Source organism: Leopardus geoffroyi, chromosome B4, assembly GCF_018350155.1.
Source record: "Leopardus geoffroyi isolate Oge1 chromosome B4, O.geoffroyi_Oge1_pat1.0, whole genome shotgun sequence".
Lineage (NCBI taxonomy): Eukaryota > Metazoa > Chordata > Mammalia > Carnivora > Felidae > Leopardus > Leopardus geoffroyi.
Genome location: NC_059341.1, coordinates 24596575 through 24619559, shown reverse-complemented (window position 1 = coordinate 24619559; position 22985 = coordinate 24596575). Strand labels below are relative to the sequence as shown.

At 39.4% G+C, this 22985-nt stretch overlaps 2 protein-coding genes and 1 pseudogene across 9 annotated transcripts in view; 1 reads left to right on the top strand and 2 right to left on the bottom strand.

Annotated features, from left to right (window-relative positions):
- The window catches only part of PDSS1 (decaprenyl diphosphate synthase subunit 1), a 42896-nt gene extending 37675 nt beyond the window's left edge, over positions 1-5221 (bottom strand). For 5 of the 7 annotated variants that reach the window (XR_006709051.1, XR_006709052.1, XR_006709053.1 and 2 more), the window contains exons 1-3: positions 5016-5221; positions 895-959; positions 341-461 (exon numbers count right to left, since the gene is read on the bottom strand). Coding sequence is in view for 4 of the 7 variants with exons in the window: in XM_045464657.1 (XP_045320613.1) it covers positions 341-461; positions 895-959; positions 5016-5144 (315 nt within the window). In the remaining 3 variants the exon portion in view is untranslated. Of the gene's footprint in view, positions 1-340; positions 462-894; positions 960-5015 lie in introns of those variants that run through there. The other 2 variants (XM_045464656.1, XM_045464659.1) reach the window with 2 other exon arrangements.
- Positions 1446-1558, bottom strand: LOC123592265 (annotated as a pseudogene).
- A 23-nt stretch (positions 5222-5244) lies between the features above and the next one.
- Positions 5245-22985, top strand: part of LOC123590956 (protein adenylyltransferase SelO-like) — a 36715-nt gene continuing 18974 nt past the window's right edge. The window contains exons 1-12 of one of the 2 annotated variants that reach the window (XM_045464639.1): positions 5245-5822; positions 9235-9353; positions 9985-10113; positions 13468-13532; positions 13617-13673; positions 13769-13867; positions 14057-14124; positions 15904-15991; positions 17779-17848; positions 19427-19499; positions 21125-21208; positions 21907-22036. In XM_045464639.1, the coding sequence (XP_045320595.1) occupies positions 5576-5822; positions 9235-9353; positions 9985-10113; positions 13468-13532; positions 13617-13673; positions 13769-13867; positions 14057-14124; positions 15904-15991; positions 17779-17848; positions 19427-19499; positions 21125-21208; positions 21907-22036 (1229 nt within the window). In that variant the 5' untranslated portion in view covers positions 5245-5575. The remainder of the gene's footprint in view (positions 5823-9234; positions 9354-9984; positions 10114-13467; positions 13533-13616; positions 13674-13768; positions 13868-14056; positions 14125-15903; positions 15992-17778; positions 17849-19426; positions 19500-21124; positions 21209-21906; positions 22037-22985) is intronic. The other variant, XM_045464640.1, reaches the window with a different exon arrangement.

Sequence of the window (22985 nt, the reverse complement as noted above, 5' to 3'; positions counted from 1 at the left end):
ATATTTCTGGGCAGCATCTGAGAATCCACCAAAAGTTTTATGGATAAAAGCATTTAATACATAAAGCCCCATTTGGGGGCAGTCTGGCACTGATCTTCAAGCACTTCAATATGCCTGGAGCAGGTGAAGGAATAAGGGAGGGTAAGTACCGGTTTTTTCAGTTCCCCAGCTCTGTGATAATGCCACTCTGGATGGGGACATGTACTGTACCCTCCACACCGCCCCCCTATGTTGCCCAAGAAACATTTGAAACTTGACACTCGTGAATCAAGTTTGCAATGACAGTGTACACAATTCTAAGAAATCAACATTACTGACAGTACTATCAAAGCTCTCTTACCTTTCTAATGTCTTCATACAGATCTTTCAAGTCTCTCCAACCGAGTTTGAAAGGATCGATGTATTTCTCACCACTCCGTGTTTTACTACAACAGCACGCTGCTGACGTTGTGTGATGGAACCTGGGACAAGCACAAAGCACACAACGTAAGACTGAGTGCCATTCTATTAAGTGAGATCATTTCATTTTTAAGTAAGAATTATATACACATATTCATATACATATACTTGCTGGAAATTAAGCATGAATGGTCATTACAATTTAGAACACACAGAATTCTGTTCTTGCTCAACAATACATAAATAGCTTATTTTTATAATCAGGAACTCGAGAACCCACAAAATCAAATACTAAACTAGTTTATTGTGTTCTGAGTTTAAACTTTATTATATTCCCATTTTTTTGAAAAGGCAGAGGTCACACAGAGTGATACCGTGGCACGTAGTGAGACAAAATATTCAATTTGTTGGAGTAGCCCCCCACAGTTTAGAACAGAAATTTACTGGCAATATGGCTAATAACTTTAGTGGTTGTAATACAGATTATAAACTTACCGTGACATACTATACCTATTTGAAAAAGCAGATGTTAAACTCTTCACAAGATTAAAGTAGGACATCTACAAAATAAAAGCATTAAGAAACCTATAAGAATATTCATGCAAAAATTGTTTATAATGCCAGATAAATAAAACCTCCATAGTTCATAATAAATACAGTCTTTAGTTGTCCCTTGTAGGTAGATTGCAAACTTCAGAAAAATGATAATAAAATTACCTTATTACAAAAGCAGTATTTGTCATTACGGAATATATAAAAAAAGAACACATCTATAATCTATCCCTTTCTCCAAAGAAAGCTAGTTTCTATATTCCTATCTATCCTTTCAGATCTGAAAAGTAGTTTTAAAACAATTTCCTTCCATTTAACTAAGATTGGTCAGGGAATAGTAAAGATTTATATTCTTCAACCAGTTTAAAACAAAGAATAATCAAGCTCCCCCAAGCATCAGCCTGGATGGTGAAAGGGAAAAAGATTTCAATGTTGAGGAAGGAAATTTCCATTGCTAAATGAACACTGCCTATTTTATTTTACTATTATTTTTTAAAAATACGAAACGCTTCACGAATTTGCATGTCACCCTTGTGCAGGGGCCGTGCTAGTGCTAATCTTCTCTGCATCCTTCCAATTTTAGTGTATGTGCTGCCGAAGTGAGCACGAACACTGGGAAACATGCTGGGAAATAGTACTGCCTGATCAGCAATGTTAAAAAATGAGTTCAGTGGTACATTTAGAAAATATTAACTTAGAGATCAAGAAGAGAAGACTACAAAGAGATTTAGGGGTGGTGACAACAAATGTTAGTTCCAATGATTACTGAGCACTATTATGGGCCAGGAACTATGACAGGCATGGGGGACCCAAAGATACAAACTGACGATCTTAAAGAATTCAGGGACACAGTCATTTCAAAAATTACTAATATACTGGGGTACTTGGCTGGCTCAGCCAATAGAACATGTGACTCTTGATCTCAGGATCCTGATATCAAGAGTCCTGAGAGTGAGTTGGAGCCATACCTTGGGTGCAGAGTTTATTAAAAAAAAAAAAAAAAAAAAAATTACTGATTTACCGATTTAATGTGGTAAGGGCTCTGTATTTAAAGTACCTATTTTGACAAAAAGGACAAATTTAGCGCAAGAAAAATAAAACTAATCCACTCTACTTGCAATAAAGTCTTACAAAGTGCTTTTACACTATGACCCTCACAAGTACTTGCTTTTATAGAGCTGGGGAACTTGAAGTTCAGAAAAGTCAAGCCTGAAAAACTGATATACAGATATGTTAACAATATATCAAAAGGAAAAAGCATCTACAAAACCATATGTATTATGTGATCGCAACAAAAATTTTTACATACGTGCATGCACAAATAAGATACACAATGGGGTTTAAAAGTGTATAAACCAGGGTATTAAACATAGTAATTTCTGAATAAATAGGATTGTGGGAGTTTTTTGTTTTATTCCTTTTTTGCTTTTATATTTTCTGACTTTTTCCTAGTGAACACATACTGCTTTACACATATTAAAATGACAATAAAGGTTGACTCTGCCAGGCAGGCAGTCGCCAAGGAAGACTGGCTGAGTTCTAGTCGTTCCACAATAGCATTATACATTCATTAGACCAATAAGAACATTTATGATGTCGCAAGAAAGCGAGATGATCTTTTGATTTTACCATTATATGACATTTAACCTACTTGTTTCAGCCTTTGTAATTAATTCATACAAATTCAGTATTTCATTACAATACTCAGTTTGAGACCTAATCTAACCTGGGGCGAAGAGTTAACACTACACAGCTAATATGGAGTGCTCTGAACCACTAGGCAGCCTAATAGTTATTAAAACCATGGTCTTTGGAAGATGGATCTTGGTTCAAATCCCAACATTTCCTGGCCATGTTACCTTGTGACATCTTTCTGCTAATACCTACTCACGGAGAGATGCTGCAATTAATTCGGAGAAGTTGTGTAAAGGTCTTAGCTCAGAGCCTAACACACTGTACACATTTAATACAGTCTTTGCATATCTATAGTATCTACAGTATTTAATGTCTACTCAGTCAAGGTATCTTCTGCTTTAAGATGGAGGAGCCATGTTTTCCAAAGGAAAGCTTGTGCACTGTTGGTGGGAATTCAAACTGGTGCAGCCACCATGGAAGACAGCACAGAGGTCCCCCTAAAAATTACACAGAATTCCCATATGATCCAGTAATTCCATCACTGGGTATTTACCCAAAAAATATGAAAATAAATGCTAATTCGAAATGGTATATGCACCCCTATGTTTATTGCAGTATTATTTACAATAGCCAAAATACGGAAGCACCTCAAGGGTTCATTGATGGATGAATGGATAAAAATGCTGTGGTACATATACAATGGAATATTATCCATTAAAAAGAATGAAATCTTGCCGTTTATAACAACATGGATGGAGCTAGAGAGGGTAATGCTGACTTTCTAACCGAAACAAGTCAGTCAGACAAAGACAAACAGCAAAGGATTGCACGTGGAATTTAAGAAACAAAACAAATGAACAAAGAAAAAAAGAGACAAACCAAAAAACAGGCTCTTAACTACAGAGAACAAACTGCTGGTTACCAGAAGGCAGGTGGGTGGGGGGGATGGGTGAGATAGGTGAAGGGTGATGATCAACAGTAACATTTCTCTTGATGAGCACTGAGTAATGTATAGAACAGTCAAATCACTATACTGCACATCTGAAACTCATATAACACTGTTAATTATACTAGAGTGTAAATAAATCAATAAAAAGGAGTGTCAAAGAAAAGAAGTATCCAGTGCTATCAGATGGTGGGTGCCAACATCTCTCCCAATAATGCCTTCATCTGTGACACTGTAAGTATTTGAAGTCTGGCTAGGACTGTACTGAAATGGGTCCCAGCAAAGCCCGGAGACTTTCATTTCCCATATTCTCTTTTTACTGTCGGTCTGCGGGCCCAGTTGCTATTCTCTCCCCAAATGTCCATTCTGGATAAGTTGTGACATGTATCCACCTTGGTACAAAGCAGACATTTATAAATGCTACATATTTCATATAGGTACATGGTGTCTGCAGGGTACATGGGAATATGAAGTGTCCCAAAGCCAACCAAAACAGAAAAGTCCTAAATTCAATAAACTTTTTAAAAACGAGCCTTGCGGATGAAAGGAAAACATAATAATTACTGTGTGACTGGAGAAGTCTCTAAAAAGGACAGTGAGTAGATAGATTTTGCTCAGTTTCTCTAAACAATATGGGCCTACCCATGGCACGTGGAGAGTCAATCGGTGCAGGAAAGACTCATGAAGCCACAGAACATGTCAATTTACAGGGGCTAAACTGGCCGGAAAGGGAGAAAACTGACTGGGCCCAAGGACTGCAGGGCGGAGAGTCAAGCAGTCATGGTTAGTGCTGAGATTCTTACTCTACTTCAAGAAGTCACATGAAATCAAAGTTCAACGTTTCTCTACTTGTGACATCCTCAGGCCTCTTCTCCTTGCTGTGACCTTCTACCCCGTCCAGGTAGGCTCTCCCGGGCCGGGAAGCAACTACCGTAGGACTGAAATCCGGTCCACTCTGAGCATCAGCCCTACACGAAGCCTCTTCCGCCTATTCCGAGCCCACCTGGATGCCCTGGATCCCAGAGCGCTCAGAGCACCTTTTGGTCTTAAGTCCTAATTAAGAGCGCTCCTCCGGAAGCCCTGGGTGTAAATCGAAAGGAAACAGATGCATTCGGTCTCCAGGCTGTACTAGGTCCACACGCCAGGAGACAACCTGGCTGCCCTCCCTCCACTTTCCCTGAGACCCGGCTCCTCATCCACCGCTATTTCCCCAAACCCCAAAGCGCCTGGGTCCCCAGGACCGCGCTTTGCAGACTCGCGCAGGGCGCCCCAATATCAGGCATACGCCCACCCCTCCACATCCCCCGGCGGGGCTCGGGCCCATTCCGGGGCCCATGCAGCCCCGGGTCCCCATTGCAGCGCAGCCTCCCGGCCCCCTGCCCCGGCGCACGTGCCGCCCGTCCCCATTCATTCATCGGTGCGGCTGTCATTGGCGCGGTGACCTCTGCGCCCCGCCGCCGCGCCCGCCTCAGGGCCTCCTCACCTGCACGCCGCCGTCGGCAGCGGCGGGCGGCCCGGGGGGCCCCGTGCGGCCCGGGGAGCCGGGCCCGGGGCTCCGGGCAGCCGGCCTCCAGGAGCAGCAGCGCCGCCAGGGCCACCGGCACGAAGCCATGGGGTCCGAGTCTGAAAGCCGCGGCGGAGCGCTGGCTCCGCCTGTGGCCGGGCGGTCTTATCCCGGGACCCGGAGCCGGAAACTTGGCACAGGAAGTGCTTCGACCTCGCCCCGGGCTGCGGCAGCTCGTTCCAGAGCGGGGCTAGCGCCGCCGGCGCTTCCCCGGGGGCCACGCGGAACCTTAGGCGCCACCGCTGCCCTAAACTTGAGGGGGTGGCCCCTTGCCGGTCCCCGTAACTAAGCGGGACATTTCACTTGGACGAGCAGTTTCTCCCGAACTCCTGCCCACCCTCCGGGGAGCTAGGAGCTCCCATCAGACATAGCCAAAAAAAAAAAAAAAAAAAAAAAAAAAAAAAAGGATCTTTGGGGAACCGGCTGTTAACAATTGCCACCGTGCGCCAGACTCTTGTTCCGCGTATTTAGACAGAGCTATGACTCAAAGAATCAGATTCCCGTTTTGCTGTCTGATCCGGGGTCTCGCGTTTCCACGGCTGCTTCTCTTTGGCGTGACCTGCCCCAGCGTTGTCTGCTGCCTATTGCTACCTGACCTCGAGGGAAGTGTCCACCTCTTGCTTCTTTCCAGAAACAAGTCGAAACACGAGCTGGGCTATTGTGAGGCAGAAGCTAAGTTAGCCTTGTCTCTCGACTTTTGGACTCTGTCCTCTGAGAACCTTTTAGGTATATGGTGGCATAGTTTGGCGGTGTTGCTCATAACTGGGTAGGAGTCCCACCCGTGGGTGTACTGAGCTGTGTGAAATTGCTTAGTATTTGGTAATGTTGGATGTAACTTGCCAGTGTGGGAGATACCGGAGAATGTACAGGATTAGTACCTGATGTGAGTTAGAAAGACCTTTCCTTAATTCTATAGCCAGATCTACTTCTCTCATGATAATGAGAGAGCGCACTTACATCAAATCCGTGCTGCAGTCATTCAACATGACACAAATAGGGCCAATGAGAGAAAGTGTAGGCATTTTGGATACAGAATGAAAGAAACATCTGTCTTCAAAAAGTCACCATTATGGGGAAACAGACCAGCAAAATAGGCAACTGCAATTCTCTAATTTTTTTTTTTCCTGTTCTTTTGAACCATGCGTTTTGCATTTAAAAAGTGAAAGTGCCCGTGGTATAGCTGAGCACATTATTTTTATATTTATATTCAAAGTGTTATTTTTTTACTGAATAAAAGCATAAAATAAGGCTTATTTAAATAAGCCAATTTTATGATTTCCCCCCCAATCTTGAAAAGTAGTATGTAAAAAATAATGTGAGGTGCTTTACAAATAAAGGTTGTTTATACACATCTATGGCTTATCTTGATATAGGTCTGTATATTAAATATTCAACAGGTACAATTTGCCATGGTAAAGTGTAGCAATAAATTATTTACAACAATGCTACTACTTAGATACTATCATTTGCCCTTTTTCACACACAGGGAAACATGGAAGAGTTACATGTCTTGCCAAGCTCCCAGATACAGCACTACACCATTCTGTCAGGCCATTTTCATTTGGAGATTGTTTTCCAGGTTAAAACAAAATATCTGGCTCTTTAAAAAAAGAAATTTTATGGCTAAGTATATAGCCTTATGCAAGGCTAAGTTGGGGAAGCAGATGAAATTTGTGAAGGTTTCCAACATTATAGCTAAACTTTTGATGAAGAATAACCCATCAATAGGACATGATGCAGAATACAAGTAGTTCTTTTGACCCAACTAGGCTAAACATGTGTATAGGAAGTTAAAACCACTGAGCTGTGTAAGGAACTGCCAAAGAGCTGACTCTTGTGCACAGGCTAGGAACAACTTGGGTTGGTTGTTTTGACTGCACTTCTAGGAATGAAGTAACCAGTACTGACTGATATAAATGGAGCAAGTATGTAATTGAAAGCATTTTTGAAGTTATTTTTTCAATGTTGGAAAGTTGACTATACTTTAAGACATTTTCTTTCCACAATGATGATACTGTTCAAAACATTATCTATGGTAGGACCAGGTGTTATACAGCCAAGGAGAGACTGTATACATAATACTATGTACATCTTAACTGTGTCTTGATTCATAATACTGCATGAAAACATCTCATCTTGATGTTATTAGATAAATGATCAATTATCAAGGTGACTGTGGTAAGAACATTTACTGAGAGAAGAGGTTCAAACATAGTTGCGCTGAAAGGTTAGCAGTTTTTGTGGATTTCATATTCTTAGGCTAAACTGAATTCTAAAGAATTTAATTTTGGAATTATTGAAATCTCTGAGATGTTAAGATAGAGACTTAATATACATTTGGAATTTTCTCTTGGGTTTGTAATGTATGACTGATTATTTGGGTAAAGTGTGGCAAAGGCAAGGAAGGGTTGGGTGCCTCTGAAGCAGCTGGCCTCTTTTTTTCCCTGACCAATGATCACATATGACTGACTAATCAGAATCATGAGTATTAATGAACAGTAAATATAGCCTGTGCTCTATTAAAATGTTAGGGCATCATAAAAAATGCATAAATTATAATTTAGTCTATTTCCACACAGTGGAGCTCTTAAAAGAGACTCAAATACATTGTTGGATCTTCTACTTTTAATCATATTGTCAGGTTTTCTGTGGCAATGCTGAAATCATTTGTTTTTTGGTTGGCTACCCATTTGTTCCCCATGATGTGCCTTCTTTACCATGTATTTAGGGGAAAGTGTAAAGGTTAAATCTGGTCCACATTTGCCTCTTTTTACACTCCTACGGGAAAGATAGATGGTCACTCTTATTTCTGTTACAACTTGCCATTTGGTTCACCTAGGCTTGAGTGGGACAAATAAAAGTTATGCCAAACAGTTGAACTGATTGTCCCAATGCCACCTTTCTCTACTGATTACAAATATCATTTTAATTATATAGAGCATTCTTAACATTACTTTGGACTGTTTCTGTGCTTTTCACTGAGTCCCTTTGGTCTTTGCATCTATCTTAACCTTTTAGTTATCATATTCTTTTATTTATTTATTTATTTATTTATTTATTTATTTATTTATTTATTTAGAGCAAGTAGGGGACAGGAGCAAAGGGAATCTTAAGCAGGCTCCACAGTTAGAGCAGAGCTCGACCTGGGTCAATCCCCAGGACCCTGGGATCATCACCTGAGCCAAAATCAAGAGTCGGATGCTTGACCGACTGAGCCACCCAGGTGCCCCAGCTAATTGTGTTCTTATAATTTATAATATGATAGGAAAACTCCCATTTCTCTCTAAAAACATAATTTTTATTTTTCAAGATTTACACTTAAGATGATCTGTTTCTTCGGAAAAGCTCTACTGGGATTTTGGCTGGATATCCATATGTTTATTAAATAATTTGACTACACTGACATCTTGATAATATCTCTATCCAGAAACAAAATTTTGTGTCCCCTTGTTTTGTAATTTTAGTAGTACACCTACCGTCTTCTGTTTGTTTTTTTGTTTTAACTGGTTGGTTTTAGGAAAACATTAAGATTTTAAAAATTGAACGTAAAATAAAATATGTTGAGTATCTAAAGCATGTTCAAAGCTCTCTTTTTTTGTACAGCTTTTAAAATAAGGTAGATGTGCTTTACTACGTGTTTTATACATTTAGTAAAACATCTGTTGCCTGGTATTAGAATTTATGTGCATATCTGTTTCCTTCAGTAATTACGATTTTCTGAAGGACAGAAAGAATGTGATTAACTGCCTAATATTTTTTGGTTGGATTCCATTGAATTGGCTGGTACTATAATTGTAAAATTGTAATGCAGCTTACCTCCGCTTTATTTATACATTCTTATTTATAAATATGTTGTGCATCCTGTTGGTCTCCTATAAATGAAAATCCTTGAAGACAGGGTATGTGTCTTGGTTTAAACTTTTTCCATCTCCCATCTTCTTGGGTGGTTCCATCTACTGTATTAGATGAATATTGGATAGCTGTGATTGAAAATGATAGAATAGGCTTTAACCCAAGTGGGAAGAAAATAGCGGTATAAATTAATTTTCCTGAAGAACCGTAGCCCTTCTAAGGAATATTAATGCTATGTTTGCAATAAATGAGAACACTGAGTTTTTTGTGTCTTTTTTTTAATCAGCTGTGTTGCCAGTTGATCCTGTTAAAGAAAATTATGTTCGTAAAGTGAAAAACTGTATTTTTTCAATTGCCGTCCCTACTCCTTTGAAATCAAGAGTACGTCTTGTAGCAGTTTCAAAGGTTAGGCTTGATTTTTTTTCACAACACAGATACTTAATTCACTGTAAATTTTGTCTAAAAAGATGTTCATACTTTTTAGAGTTGAATTGTTAGGTGATAAATGCCTATCTTTGTGTTCAAAATTCACACACACTTGGAGTATGTCATTCTTAGAAATCACTTTTTGCTATTGATTCCTGGAGCTAGTACTCCATTTCATCTTAAAGTTATCTTACAGGAAAATATACTTTTTGGAAGAAGGGGGGTAAGTAAGTTAAATTCTTAAAAATGGGCTCTAATAATAGATTCTAAATTGTTCTCTCATGATAGAATTGAATTGGGGAATAGAAATAAGACATTTTCTTTGTTTCTAGTTCCTTTAAAGCATATGAACTAGGAAAAATATTGTTTTACCATGCATCACAAGAAATACATAAAACATTTTAAACTAAGAACTAATTTTCCTAAATAGCGTAAATAATCATATAAAGTACGATACATGTCTCATGAAAAAATATTAATGTACTTTTGGAACAGCTTCTTTTAATTTTCTTTCTTCCATCAAGTCTCCTTTGTTAAAAATTCTTAAAGGATTACTTAAGTTTGTAAGGCTTTTTTTGTTTGTTTGTTTTCTTGTTTTTTCCTGCCTCAGGAAGTTCTAGAAGATATTTTGGACCTTGATTTATCGGTCTCAGAAACAGATGATTTTATCCAGCTTGTGAGTGGTGAAAAGATAGTATCTGGATCCATTCCATTGGCTCACAGATATGGTGGCCACCAGGTAGGAGTAGCATCTGCATTACTTCCCTTATGTAAATATAAACAGTTGGTGGAAATGCTGTCCCATTAATGAAGTTACTTTGCATTGATTCCTTTGTTAGTGTATTGAGATGTCAACAAGGTGTTTCTAGAAGAATGTGTCATCCTAAGATGCTCATAATTAGCTGATGTGATTTCTTGCCGTGTTAAAAAGAAAACCCAAGTTTCTTTGATGGAATTGAGAAAACCGGGGCAGCACCAATATAAAATTTCTGTGAATTATCGCTAGGTAACTCATTTGGTGAAGTTTTGGCAAGAGATTTAGGTAAAGTAGCACAAAAAGTCAATATAAAATCTCAGAAGGATAAAGAGATTATAGTTTTGCCAGGACAGCTGTACAACAAAGTTTTAGAACTGCTAGAAGCTGCTAGAATTTAATTAGGACTAATTGGGGGTATTATGTATGTTGAAGCAATTAAGAATGTGCCTTCTAGAAATAAGATATTGAAGCAAGTTCAGGGTGTGGTGGTATCTGACTAAAAAAAAAAGAGAGAAGGAACACAGGACTAATTGTTGAACTTGCTGTGACTTTCCTGTGAACCAGATAAGATTAATTTAACACTCTGGGGGGGTGGGGTGGGGGGGAGCCTGGGTGGCTTAGCCGGTTAAGTGTCTGACTTCAGCTCAGGTCATGATCATGGGTTTGAGCCCTGCCTTGGGCTCTGTGCTGACAGCTCAGAGCCTGGAGCCTGCTTTAGATTCTGTGTCTCCCTCTCTCTCTGTCCCTCCCCTGCTTGCACCGACTCCTCTCTCAAAAATAAATAAACGTTAAAGACTCCTCTCTCAAAAATAAATAAACGTTAAATTTTTTTTTAATTTAACACTCTGACTGTCCCGAGGCTAGTTTACTCTGGAATAATTTTTAGGAACGGTAACAAAGTGTAATAGGGTGGGAGTAAGGATTAAGTTAGGAAACATGAAAAGTGCTTCCATGATACCTATTATAATAATGATAGTATCAGGCTCTGGTCTCTTGGGGGCAGGTAATTCCTTTCAGATTTTTGTTGCTTTCATTCCTCAGTGTCCTAAGAAGCAAAAGCATCATAGAAGCTAAGCTAACACAAGCTTGAGAAGCAAAGTGACATAGACCACTAATTAGAATTGAGAAAGACTTTAAGGGTCATCTGTGACAAACTTGAACCTCAGTGTGTTGATCTGTAATGTGCAAGGGTTGACCAATACCATTCCAGGAGTTGTGAGAAGTGCTGTGGCAAAGAAATCCACTTACTTTAACACTCCATTTTTCAAACATACTTGACTGCAGGGTTTTAGTGTGTGCTGTTCTTAAGGAATAATTATTAACATTTTGCTGAACTATGTTTCTCAATTTAGAAACTTCTGGACTATATGATCCTTATGGTTTTGTTTTGTTTTGTTTTGTTTTTTTTAGCTCCCAAATATAGGGATCCCGTGGTTCAAAGAGTCATTCCCCATATAGGTTAAATTTATTAGCATTTTGTACCAGTACTCACGTGTACTGTTAAAGTATGAATGCAAACCTGAAGCCCTGCAGAGTTTTGTCAAGCTGTATTTTTGTGTAGGTTTACTTTGTAATATAGTAAGTTAGATGAATCTGTTATCAATTTCATATTTCATCTCTTCTCTCTTTATAATTTGAAATTACAAATATTTATAAGGACGGCTTTGTTCTTTTGAACAATAAATGGTTTCTCTTTTATTAACAGAGAATTACCTTCTTATTTCCCCTGACTTCACTCCTGGCTCTGGATTCACCATTCTTTCTACTTCTTTTTCATGGTGTGGCATAGACCTAATGTATTGTCAATTTTAGAAATTGCTGAAGCACCTCTCAGATTTGTGCTCTTAGAGGTATCATGTAGCTGAAATTAATGGTGATCTGTTCCTGGTTAAGATGAAAAAATACCAGGTAGATTTTTCTCAATTTCATGTTTTTCTCTCAAAACTATAAACATAGTTTAAATATTTCACAGCTGTTTATAGAACTCTGTTTATGTGCCAGGAGCTATAATGGTGAATGAGACCTGTCCCCTTTGTTCAGATTGTTAATACTCTAGGGGAGGGGACAGATAAAGAAACAAATTCTATAACATCCAATTATAGAACATCAACAAAACATGAAAGGGGTAAGTATAGGAGTTATGGGAATTCACAGAACCACCTTCCTAGTCCCAGAAAGTCAGAGACCACTTTCTGGTGGAAGTGACATGCATGTAGAAAATGGAGTCCTGTCCAAGTTAGCAAATCACCGTTAGCAGTAAAAATAATTACCAACTTAGGAGCACTTGCATATAGTACAAAGCATTTCTTAGCATTCATTCTTACACCTGGCAAGGGTTAGCTCATTTTACAGAAATGAAAGGTCAGCCTCAGTGGGATTAAGTAACTCAAATTTCCATAGGTAGTAAGTGGCATAACTGGAAGTTGGGCAACTGCAAACAGAAAAATTTGGAAACAGTCAATCATGCAAGTTCAAAAGCAATTTTTTGAGTTACAAGTATGTTCCTGATTTCACACTGCATGCATATAATATTGGCAAACCTTCTATGAATAAATTGTTCCTAGTTCATATTCTGGAATTAAATAGATCAATAGATCAGTTCTAAGTATTCTACACCCAACAAGCTTGAGCTGAGCTGTAAGATGATGAAGTTAATTATATGTCTTAAATTTATATTCTTAAAATAAATCTCACTTACGTTTTATTGATTGAATTTCATCTTCACCTTTATTCAAGTTGTTGATTATTATAATCCTAAAAATGCCATTCTCAATTTAAAAAATTCTCAATTAAAAATGTACCTAAAGTACCTAAAACCATCAGAAACAAATAAATTTTAATGTTTATTTATTTTTGAGATAGAGCAAACAGGGGAGGGACAGAGAGAGAGGGAGACACAGAATCCAAAGCAGGCTCCAGTCTCTCAGCTGTCAGCACAGAGCCCGACACGGGGCTTGAACCCATGCACTGCAAGATCATGACGTGAGCCAAAGTTGGATGCTCAACCAACTGAGCCACTCAGACATCCCTCAATTTTTGTAATGTTTATTTTTGAGACAGAGATAGAATGCAAGCGGTGGAGGGTCAAAGAGAGAGGGAAGATAAAGAATCCAAAGCAGGCTCCAGTCTCTGAGCTGTCAGCACAGAGCCTGATGTGGGGCTCGAACTCATGAACCTCAAGATCGTGACCTGAGCCAAAAGTCGGACACCTAAATGACTGAGCCACCCGGGCACCCCAACCCATTCTCAATTGTGACAAAAAAGCTTTGGCTGTAAAATTACTATGAAAGCTTTAAGGGCTAATAAGCATGAATAATTTCCCTTTTTCTCCTTTAGTTTGGGATCTGGGCAGATCAGCTTGGGGATGGAAGAGCCCATCTTCTTGGAACTTACATGAACAGGTACCACATGTTTTCTGGTGTAGTAGCTTTTCTGCTGAATATTAACATGAATCTTGTAATACTTAGATTTCTTTGTTGTTGAAGGCAGGGTGAAAAGTGGGAGCTCCAATTAAAAGGCTCAGGAAAGACCCCATATTCCCGGTACTGTTTGATATTTTTTTTTTTTTAGTCATCTAAATAAAAATTGGTCTTGTCTTAATTACAACTGAATATCTTTTTTGTCTTATTTCCCTGAGAAATGGTGATGGCAGAGCTGTACTTCGTTCCTCGGTGAGAGAATTTTTATGCAGTGAGGCTATGCACTCTCTCAGAATTCCAACCAGCAGAGTTGCAAGGTAAATCCTTTTTCCTCAAAGCTAACTTTCAGGACTGCATCACGTTATCTCCCGACGTGTATCAGTAAAGTGAGCAGACAAATCTCTGGTAGCATGATTTCTCAGTGTTTCTGATGGTTTTAGGTACTTCTTGGTGGCTTGCCAGCAGCTAAGCACTAACTTTAATTGTTGGATTCTCTTATGTTTCAGTCTGGTTGTAAGTGACGATGAAGTATGGAGAGATCAGTTCTACAATGGAAACATTGTGAAAGAACGAGGTAACAATGGTTTTTAGGGTACTTACGTACAATTAGCCTAAGTTCTTAAAGAGTAACCGATACTGGACAGCTCTGTGTCGGGTCTTCTTAAAAGATGGCCCGTGGTTCTTCAAGATGTAATTGCTGCTTTATGATGTTACCATAGAATATCCTTTCTCACATCCTTATGTGCGTAGCCCTTTGGTTTCAAAGAGCAAACATCTGGGAAGTGAACAAAAATGGTTATGGATGGCCAGCAAAGTGTTACAAAGCCAGGGCGCCAAAGTTCATACGCTCCCTTCTGAGGAGAGACCCTTAGACCTTTCCTCACAGCCTCATTGCTCTTACTTCATGCTCACTTCCAGTCGGTTCCACTAGCTTTTTCCTCAGCCTTTAGTAGGTCAGAAATAAAAAAAAATTAGGAAGAGGTGAGAAGTGTGGAAAGGGAAACAGTGAGAGAAACTTGACCCTGAATCTCTGGGCAGGGAGGAGAATTGAAAATCAGTAAGGAATACATTTTATTTCTTTGTTGTTTGCTTATTTTTTAAGTAAGCTCTACGCCCCACGTGGAGCTTGACCTCACTACCCTGAGATCAAGAGTCACATGCTGTACTGACTAAACCAGCAGGTGCCCTAATAATAAACTTATTCAACAACTTATGCAACAGAGTTATTGAGAGCTGCTGACAGCCCTACGTGCTCTCTCGGGTCCTGTGGACGTGACCATATAACAGAGCAGGATTTTTACTGATGTTCTCAATGATTCACTAAGTGCACGTTATATTCTTTATACTTCATGCCTGATATGTTTTGACAAGATTTTCATATAAAAACAATCCCCCTAAAGTCTTCATGCTTAAAGGAACGAAGGATTATTTATCTTTGAGATTAGGAAGGACTTTAGTAGGGGGAGAAGGGGAGGGGCCCATGGAGTAGGGAAAGAGGGAGCAGCAGGTGTGGTATTGGATCCTGGCAGGGCAGGACGTTTAGTTGCCTGGGATAGACTTCATCTTGACATCTAAACACACATAAGTACAGCATTCCTTGTGGGGAGAAAAAAAAAAAAAAACCCTGCGAATTCTATTTACTAGTTGTTTTACTACTATAGTCAGGACAGAAGGCTGTGAACACTAACACAAAAATGCATAGACTCACTTTATTTCTTTAGTGTATGCATAAGTTAGAACATACACAAACATTAATTTATTGAAGTTAATTTTCAATTAGTTACACCAATAGAAGGCACTTGCAGGAATATGCCACGGAAAGCATTCACGGATTCCCTATTTCAGGATAAGTTACAGGGAAAAGGTCACAACAGAGGAGACTGGGAGTCCCATGTTTGCAGCCTGACTGAGCAGCCTTCGGTGAGGTTGGAGCCTTGGTATTTCTGAAAGTGTTGTGGCTACTGACACTCTGATTCAAGGCTTAAAGAAATAGAGAAAAACCCTTGATCCTTTCTAGGGTATAAATTAGTTTTTTTCTGATAAATTCAGTTACTGTATTATTTTTTATTAAAATAATTTAAATTTGGAGGCACCTGGTTGGCTCAGTTGTTTGAGTGTTTGACTCTTGATTTCAGCTCAGGTCATGATCCCAGGGTCGTGGGATTGAACCCCATGTCAGACTCCACACTGAGCTTGGAGTCTGCTTGAGTTTCTCTCCCTCTCCGTCTTTTTCTCTCTCATTCAAAAAAATAAATAAATAAAAATAAAGTAAATAAAATAATTTAAATTTTAAGAAAACCATATTATGCTATATTTGCATAGTTTAACTTATGCTGAAATGTTTGTTTTTCAGGTGCTGTAGTGCTGCGTGTTGCAAAATCATGGTTTAGAATTGGATCACTAGAAATTTTGGCTCATTATGGTGAGCTGGATTTACTAAGGTTAGAAAATGAGGGTTTTTTTTTTTGTTAAGTGACAGAAGACAATTAAAAAATGCTTATATACATGCTGTGAAGCTAAAATATCTTTGGTTTTCTTATAAGTAAAACCAAATATTTCAATAAATAATTATTTTTAACACTTGCTATGTGCCTAATATCACGTGGGTTTTCTAGGAAGCTAAAAGAAGTGTGAGACACAGTAGACCCTTTCCCCAAGGAATTTTTAATCTCAAATGCAACTATCAACTGTGGGGGTCTGTGCCATTCAGAGACCTAGGTGGAAATGACTCAAACCCCCCACTTCTGCAGCCTGCAGAGGTCCAAAGATCTCCTTATAACTTCTGGGATTCCCACGGTTTTGACATGTGTGAGATGCCTGTTTTGCTCTGGGTTGACCCAGACTTGAAACTTAGCCCCTTCAATAGCACAACAACAGGGGTGCTTAGGTGGTTTAGTCGGTTAAGCGTCTGACTTCGGCTCAGGTCATGATCTCACAGTTCATGAGTTCAAGCCCTGCGTTGGGCTCTGTACTGACAGCTTGGGGCCTGGAGCCTGCCTCAGATTCTGTGTCTCCCTCTCTCTCTGCTCCTCTCCCACTTGCACTCTGTCTTTCTCTCTCAACAAATAAATAAACATTAAAAAAAATAGGACAAGGGGCGCCTGGGTGGCGCAGTCGGTTAAGCGTCCGACTTCAGCCAGGTCACGATCTCGCGGTCCGTGAGTTCGAGCCCCGCGTCAGGCTCTGGGCTGATGGCTCAGAGCCTGGAGCCTGTTTCCGATTCTGTGTCTCCCTGTCTCTCTGCACCTCCCCCGTTCATGCTCTGTCTCTCTCTGTCCCAAAAATAAATAAACGTTGAAAAAAAAATTAAAAAAAAAAATAGGACAAAATGAACCAAACAGGAGAATTTACACAAAGCATTTAAGAACAGGTGCATCTTAGTGAAGATTTTTCTGCAGGGGAGACAGAGGATTGCTTCAAAAGAGCAAAAGCAATTCTTCCCCTTGCATCATGCAGTACAGCTTCCAGCATTTTCTGATGTCTTGGTGCCTGTGATATCTGTGCTTACAAAATTTCATCTTCCTTCAGCAGACTTAGCAAGATGCGTTTTCAGAAAAAAATTTCTTCCTTTAAGAGGAATTCTGTTTCCTTTTGTTAAGATAACACAGTTTTAAAAACTCATAAAAATTCTCATAGGCAAACTAGAATCATTAGGAATGCGGGTCCTATATTGTAGTTATGAGCTTAATAAATCCAGATTCCACCTGGTCCACCAAGAATATGGAGAGAAAAGACATTGAGGGAAATGAATAAGCAAAGCAGAGAAGTCATCACATTGGTGACGAGGGGTCTCTGTGTCTCTTACGTTAGCAAATGTTTACTGAGCTCGTGGTCATCCCTGTTTGTTGAGAGAGTTGTCTATACTCGCTGGGCATTATTTCTAACTTCCCATTTGTTTTTTCGTTCACTTCTGCTTGGATTCTGGGTCTGGGTCTTGTCAGGATTTGCATAGGGTGCAGCATACAGCAGGTGCAGGACGTGCACTGGGTATGTACTGAACTAAGCTGACTCTGTAACATAATCAGATGGAATCTAATCCTATCTTAGAAACACATTTCCAGTTTTGACTGGTGTTGAGGAAAGATTTCTCTATGGCTGTTTTGGGAGTAAAATCTTATTTCAGTTTTTAAAAATTTAAGCTTGAATCTAATGGCTTCCTGAATGTCAAGGGTAGATTTAGATGGTTTGATACGGAGGCATGCCGATACTCTCCCCTTCTTCTCTCCAGGACATTATTAGACTTCATCATACGGGAGCATTTCCCCTCAGTAGAGGTCGCAGAACCTAACAGATACGTGGTAAGTTTTTAAAGACAAAGGGTGGTATTCGGTCTTCTCTCATTGCTTGTCAACGTCAACGGTTACAACTTATAACTTAAAGAACTAAAGGTAGGAAAGGAAAAAGAGCATTCTGAACATTTTGTTAGAGGAAGAGAAGGTGAACTACTTCAGAAACAAGACACAGATAAGAAAGTGGTTTTGTGGGACACCTGGGTGGCTCAGTCGGTTGAGTATCCAGCTTCGGCTCAGGTCATGATCTCATGGTTCTTGGGTTTGGCCCCGTGTTGGGCTCTGTGTTGAAAGCTCAGAGCCTGGAGCCTTCTTCGGGTTCTGTGTCTCCCTCTCTCTCTGCTCCTCCCCCGCTTGCACTCTGTCTCTTTCTCTTAAAAATAAATAAACATTTAAAAAAAAGCGGATTTGTTTGAAAGGATCTAGAGAAAAAGAACAGATACTACTGCATCCTGACTCTAGACATTATTTTTTGTGCAGCATTTGTAACTTGGTCCTATGTGTTCTTTTCTCACATATGAGATATATGGATATTTCTATATTAGTCATTCTAAAATACACATAATCCATAACAAGAAAACATGTGATTTTCTTTTCTTTTCTTTCCTTCTTTCTTTTCTTTTCTTTTCTTTTCTTTTCTTTCTTTTCTCTTTCTTTCTTTCTTTCTTTCTTTCTTTCTTTCTTTCTTTCTTTCTTTCTTTCTTTCTTTCTTTCTTTCTTTCTTTCTTTCTTTCTTTCTAGGTTTATTTATTTATTTTGAGAGACAGTGTGAGCAGGGAAGAGCAGAGAGAAAGGGAGACACAGAATCCCAAGCGGGCTCCAGGCTCTGAGCTGTCAGTACGGAACATGACGTGGGGCCCAAACTCACGAACCATGAGACCATGACTTGAGCCTCAACCGAGAGTCAGATGCTTAACCGACCGAGCCACCCAGGCACCCCTAATTTTCTGTTCTTGTGGAAATGTTTTGATCATTGTACCCTCTTTTACCCTCTTAGCAGTCACAGAGAGTGGGATGGCATTATTTTTGTTGGCCATTCGTTTCAAAGTTTAAGAACTCACTTTACTTTTAACTCCCTTGTGCTGAATTCTAATGCTTTCCCTGTTCTTACTGGACATGGGGGAAGCCTGGCCATAATACTTTGTCTGAGCCATTAGAGATTATTTCTTGCTAATTCCCTACATTCTTCCATGTTTTTCTTACCTAGTAATTTCCATTTCTTTTTTTTTTAATTAATTAATTAATTAATTAATTTATTTATTTATTTTTTTGGGACAGAGAGAGACAGAGCATGAACAGGGGAGGGGCAGAGAGAGAGGGAGACCCAGAATCGGAAACAGGCTCCAGGCTCTGAGCGATCAGCCCAGAGCCCGACGCGGGGCTCGAACTCACGGAGTGCGAGATCGTGACCTGGCTGACGTCGGATGCTTAACCGACTGCGCCACCCAGGCGCCCCAGTAATTTCCATTTCTTTAGTTAGGTTTTGGCTCTCTGAATGTTTTCCATGTTCTCCTTGTGACTTACCAGAAGATCCTAAAAGAGTATGCATTCCTGAAAAATCTGACAAATTTCTGAATTTTATTTTAGGATTTCTTCTCTGTTGTGGTATCAGAGACAGCACAACTCATTGCCTTGTGGATGTCTGTTGGTTTTGCTCATGGTAAGTTATCTACTGATGTGTCATTTTTCTGTTGGGGAAGTAGAGTTAATTTGTTAGAGCAGAAGACTTGTTTTTTGTGTGCCTCAAAATATTCCTGCTGATGAGCTTCTTAACATTTATAGCCTATGAATTTGTTTTCAGCAACAGAGAAACAATTTTCTCGTGTTTGAAATGGTTTTGAGGGGAACAGTATACACAAAATAGAATAGGCATCCTCAATTTGATGAGGATGTTATTACCTGTAAAGCTTTTTAACCTCGTGGCTACATGTATTATATTTAGATCTCTTTAAAGCTGTTTTAAAAATCTTAAGTATAAAAGCACTACATGCTTAAGGTAAAGAATTTAAAATATACAGAAGTGAGGGGTGCCTGGATGGCTCAGTCAGTTAAGCGGCTGGCTTCGGCTCAGGTCATGATCTTGTGGTTCGTGGGTTCAAGCCCCGTGTCAGGCTCTGTGTTGGCAGCGTGGAGCCTGGAGCCTGCTTCATATTCTGTGTCTCCCTTTCTCTTGGCCTCTTTCCCATTCATGCTCTGTCTCTCAAAAATGAATAAACATTAAAAAAATGCTTTAAAATATACAGAAGTGAGTGTGAATTCCATTTTCCAGGGCAATCATTGTTAACCATTTCCTATCAATTCTTTTGGACTGTTTTGGAGGATATTCATAATCTTTGAAAAAAGCAGGCCTGGCTTGTATGTATGAAGCCATCTTGTGTGTGAAGTTGCATAGGGAGGAATATGTGCCTGAACTAAGAATAACTGAAAAACAAATCGTACACTTACTAATGTGTCTAGATAAATACCAAACGGAATTCCCACATTGCAAAACTTCTTGAAATCCGCTTAGCTTATCACACACATACTCTGTGTATCTCTCTTGGGGTGGCTGGGGTAGGGAGAGCGGGCTCAGCATTTTCAGAGTTTTTGCTATTATGAACTCTGCTGCAGTGACTACCATGCAACTCTATCTTTGTATTCTTGAAGGTGACTTTTTGAGGATAGACCCCTAAAGTGGAATGGCTGGGTTAGAGAGTCTGTATAGTTCACGTTTTGTAAACAGAGAAAGGCTGAAACTCTATATTGGACACCGTTGCCAAATATCCTGTATGTAACAGGCTGGTGTATTCATTCCCCGGCTTCTTCCTACCCCAGCCATGGCCTCCCCAGCCTGAGAGGCATACTCTCTCCCCACAGCTGGTGACTGTTACTGGAATGCATAGCCATGTTTTTCCCTTTTCCCATCCTTTGAATATGAATCAATCTTATTCCTTTATTAGCCTCAATTCCATTCCAAGTAACATATATTATTTAAACAAATGCTAGAAATTGAGGATAAGTAAGAAGAATTTTTATTTCTTGGGGCTTTTGTTCCTGCAGTGTTTGAAATCTTTGCAGGGGGTAGGGTATAAAACAAAAGGGTAAATTTAATTTAAAAATATAGTTTTAATATATATTAAGCTATTTGGTATCACCAGTTAAACTTTCAATTGATAATCTAATTTTGCCGCATTTCCAAAACAAATGCATTTCCATTACCTTTCCTATTCTGGATAATTTTATACATTTAAAAATGCTTTATTGTTTTATTACCGTGTTTTCAGAAACTTTTTGTTGTGGTTTCAGGTGTTTGTAATACTGATAACTTCAGTTTGTTATCCATTACAATTGACTATGGTCCATTTGGTTTTATGGAAGCCTATAATCCAGGTAAGAGTGATTTATATGTAAACATGTATATGTTTACACACATATATCTTATTTTACTAAAAAATTATCACATGTTTATTTTAGATAAACTGTTATAGCTAATACAGTGGTGGGGTAGTAGAGACAATTGGGTTCACTCATAAAACGTGGTACTTAATCTTCTAGGGCTATAAGGATTCAAAAATGAGTCCTTTGTGGTCTCTGCCCTTAAAGAATGACATATTAGAGAAGATGCCAGGGAGGGGAGTGGGGAACATGTGTGAGACCAATGCAGGTGTGACTTCGGGCATCTGACCCTTAGCGGCTCTGTGCCCTTGGACAAGTCACTTAACTTGGCACTTTACCAACCTATAAAATGAAGGTAACAGTAACACAATACTTACAAGGAGGGATCCAGGCGGGCTTCGTGGAGGGTGGAGGACATGACTTGAGGTAGAGTTTGAAGTATATGTGTGATCCCCTGAAAAATTCTTGCAGGTTAGAACTTGCCTCTTTTAGGCAAATATTCATATTCATATTTAAAAAGAATTTCATGTGTATGGGTAGTAAGTGTTTATGTTACTTTTGAGTTAAATGTTTATAGACAAAGATTTAATAAATATAAATACATCTAATAAATATAAATTTATTAAGTGTAAATATAAACTTAGAGACAATTATCCCCACTACAAAATGCTAGTGTTTTTTGTTTTCAACAGATTTTGTCCCAAACACATCTGATGATGAAGGAAGATATAAAATAGGAAATCAGGCCAATATTGGGATATTTAATTTAAACAAGTTGTTGCAAGCTTTAAACCCAATACTGGATCCTAGGCAAAGGCAGCTGTGAGTAAATCCTAAATCCACTAATTAAATCTGTGTAAAAATATATTTGTATAATGATTTTTTAAAATTTGTTTTTAATGTTTATTTTGAGAGCGAGAGAGAGAGAGAGAGCATGAGTAGGGGAGGGGCAGAGAGAGAGGAAGACACAGAATCGGAAGCAGGCTCCAGGCTCTGAGCTGTCAGCATAGAGCCTGACACGGGCCTTGAACTCACAAACTGTGAGATCATGACCTGAGCCAAAGTCGGAGGCTTAACTGATTGAGCCACCCAGGCACCCCAAATGATCATTTTTTTTGAAAAATAAGAAACATTAAAAGCTTTTTAATGTTTATTAAAAAATTATTTTAATTATTTTAAAATTTATTTACTCATTTTGAGAGTGACAGAACAAGCAGGGAGGGGCAGAGAGAGAGGGAAAGACAGAATCCCAAGCAGGCTCTGCACTGTCAGCATGGAGCCTGATGCGGGGCTCAAACCCATAAAACGCGGTATCATGACCTGAGCCAAAACCAAGAGTCAGACACTCAACAGACTGAGCCACCCAGGCACCCCTAATGTTTATTTTTGAGATAGAGAGAGAGTGTGTGTGTGCATGAGCAGGGGAGGGGCAGAGAGAGAGGGACAGAGGATCCAAAGCAGGCTCTGCACTGTCAGCACAGAGCCCAATGCAGGGCTCGGGCTCACAAACTGAGATCATCATCTGAGCCAAAGTTGGATGCTTAACTGACCAGGCCTTCCAGGTGCCCCTCACATCCAATTTTCTGTCCTGTCTTCACTGCTGGCTTTTAGCCCCAAAACCAGACACAGAAGCAACAGTGTTATATATAACTCCTCACCAGCTCCCACAATCATAGGTCAAATTCCAAAAATAAATCCCTTGTTCTATAGCACCAATAAGGGTTGTGCTTCTCCGACTATAACTATATACCCAGTGAGAGAAATCTCTGCT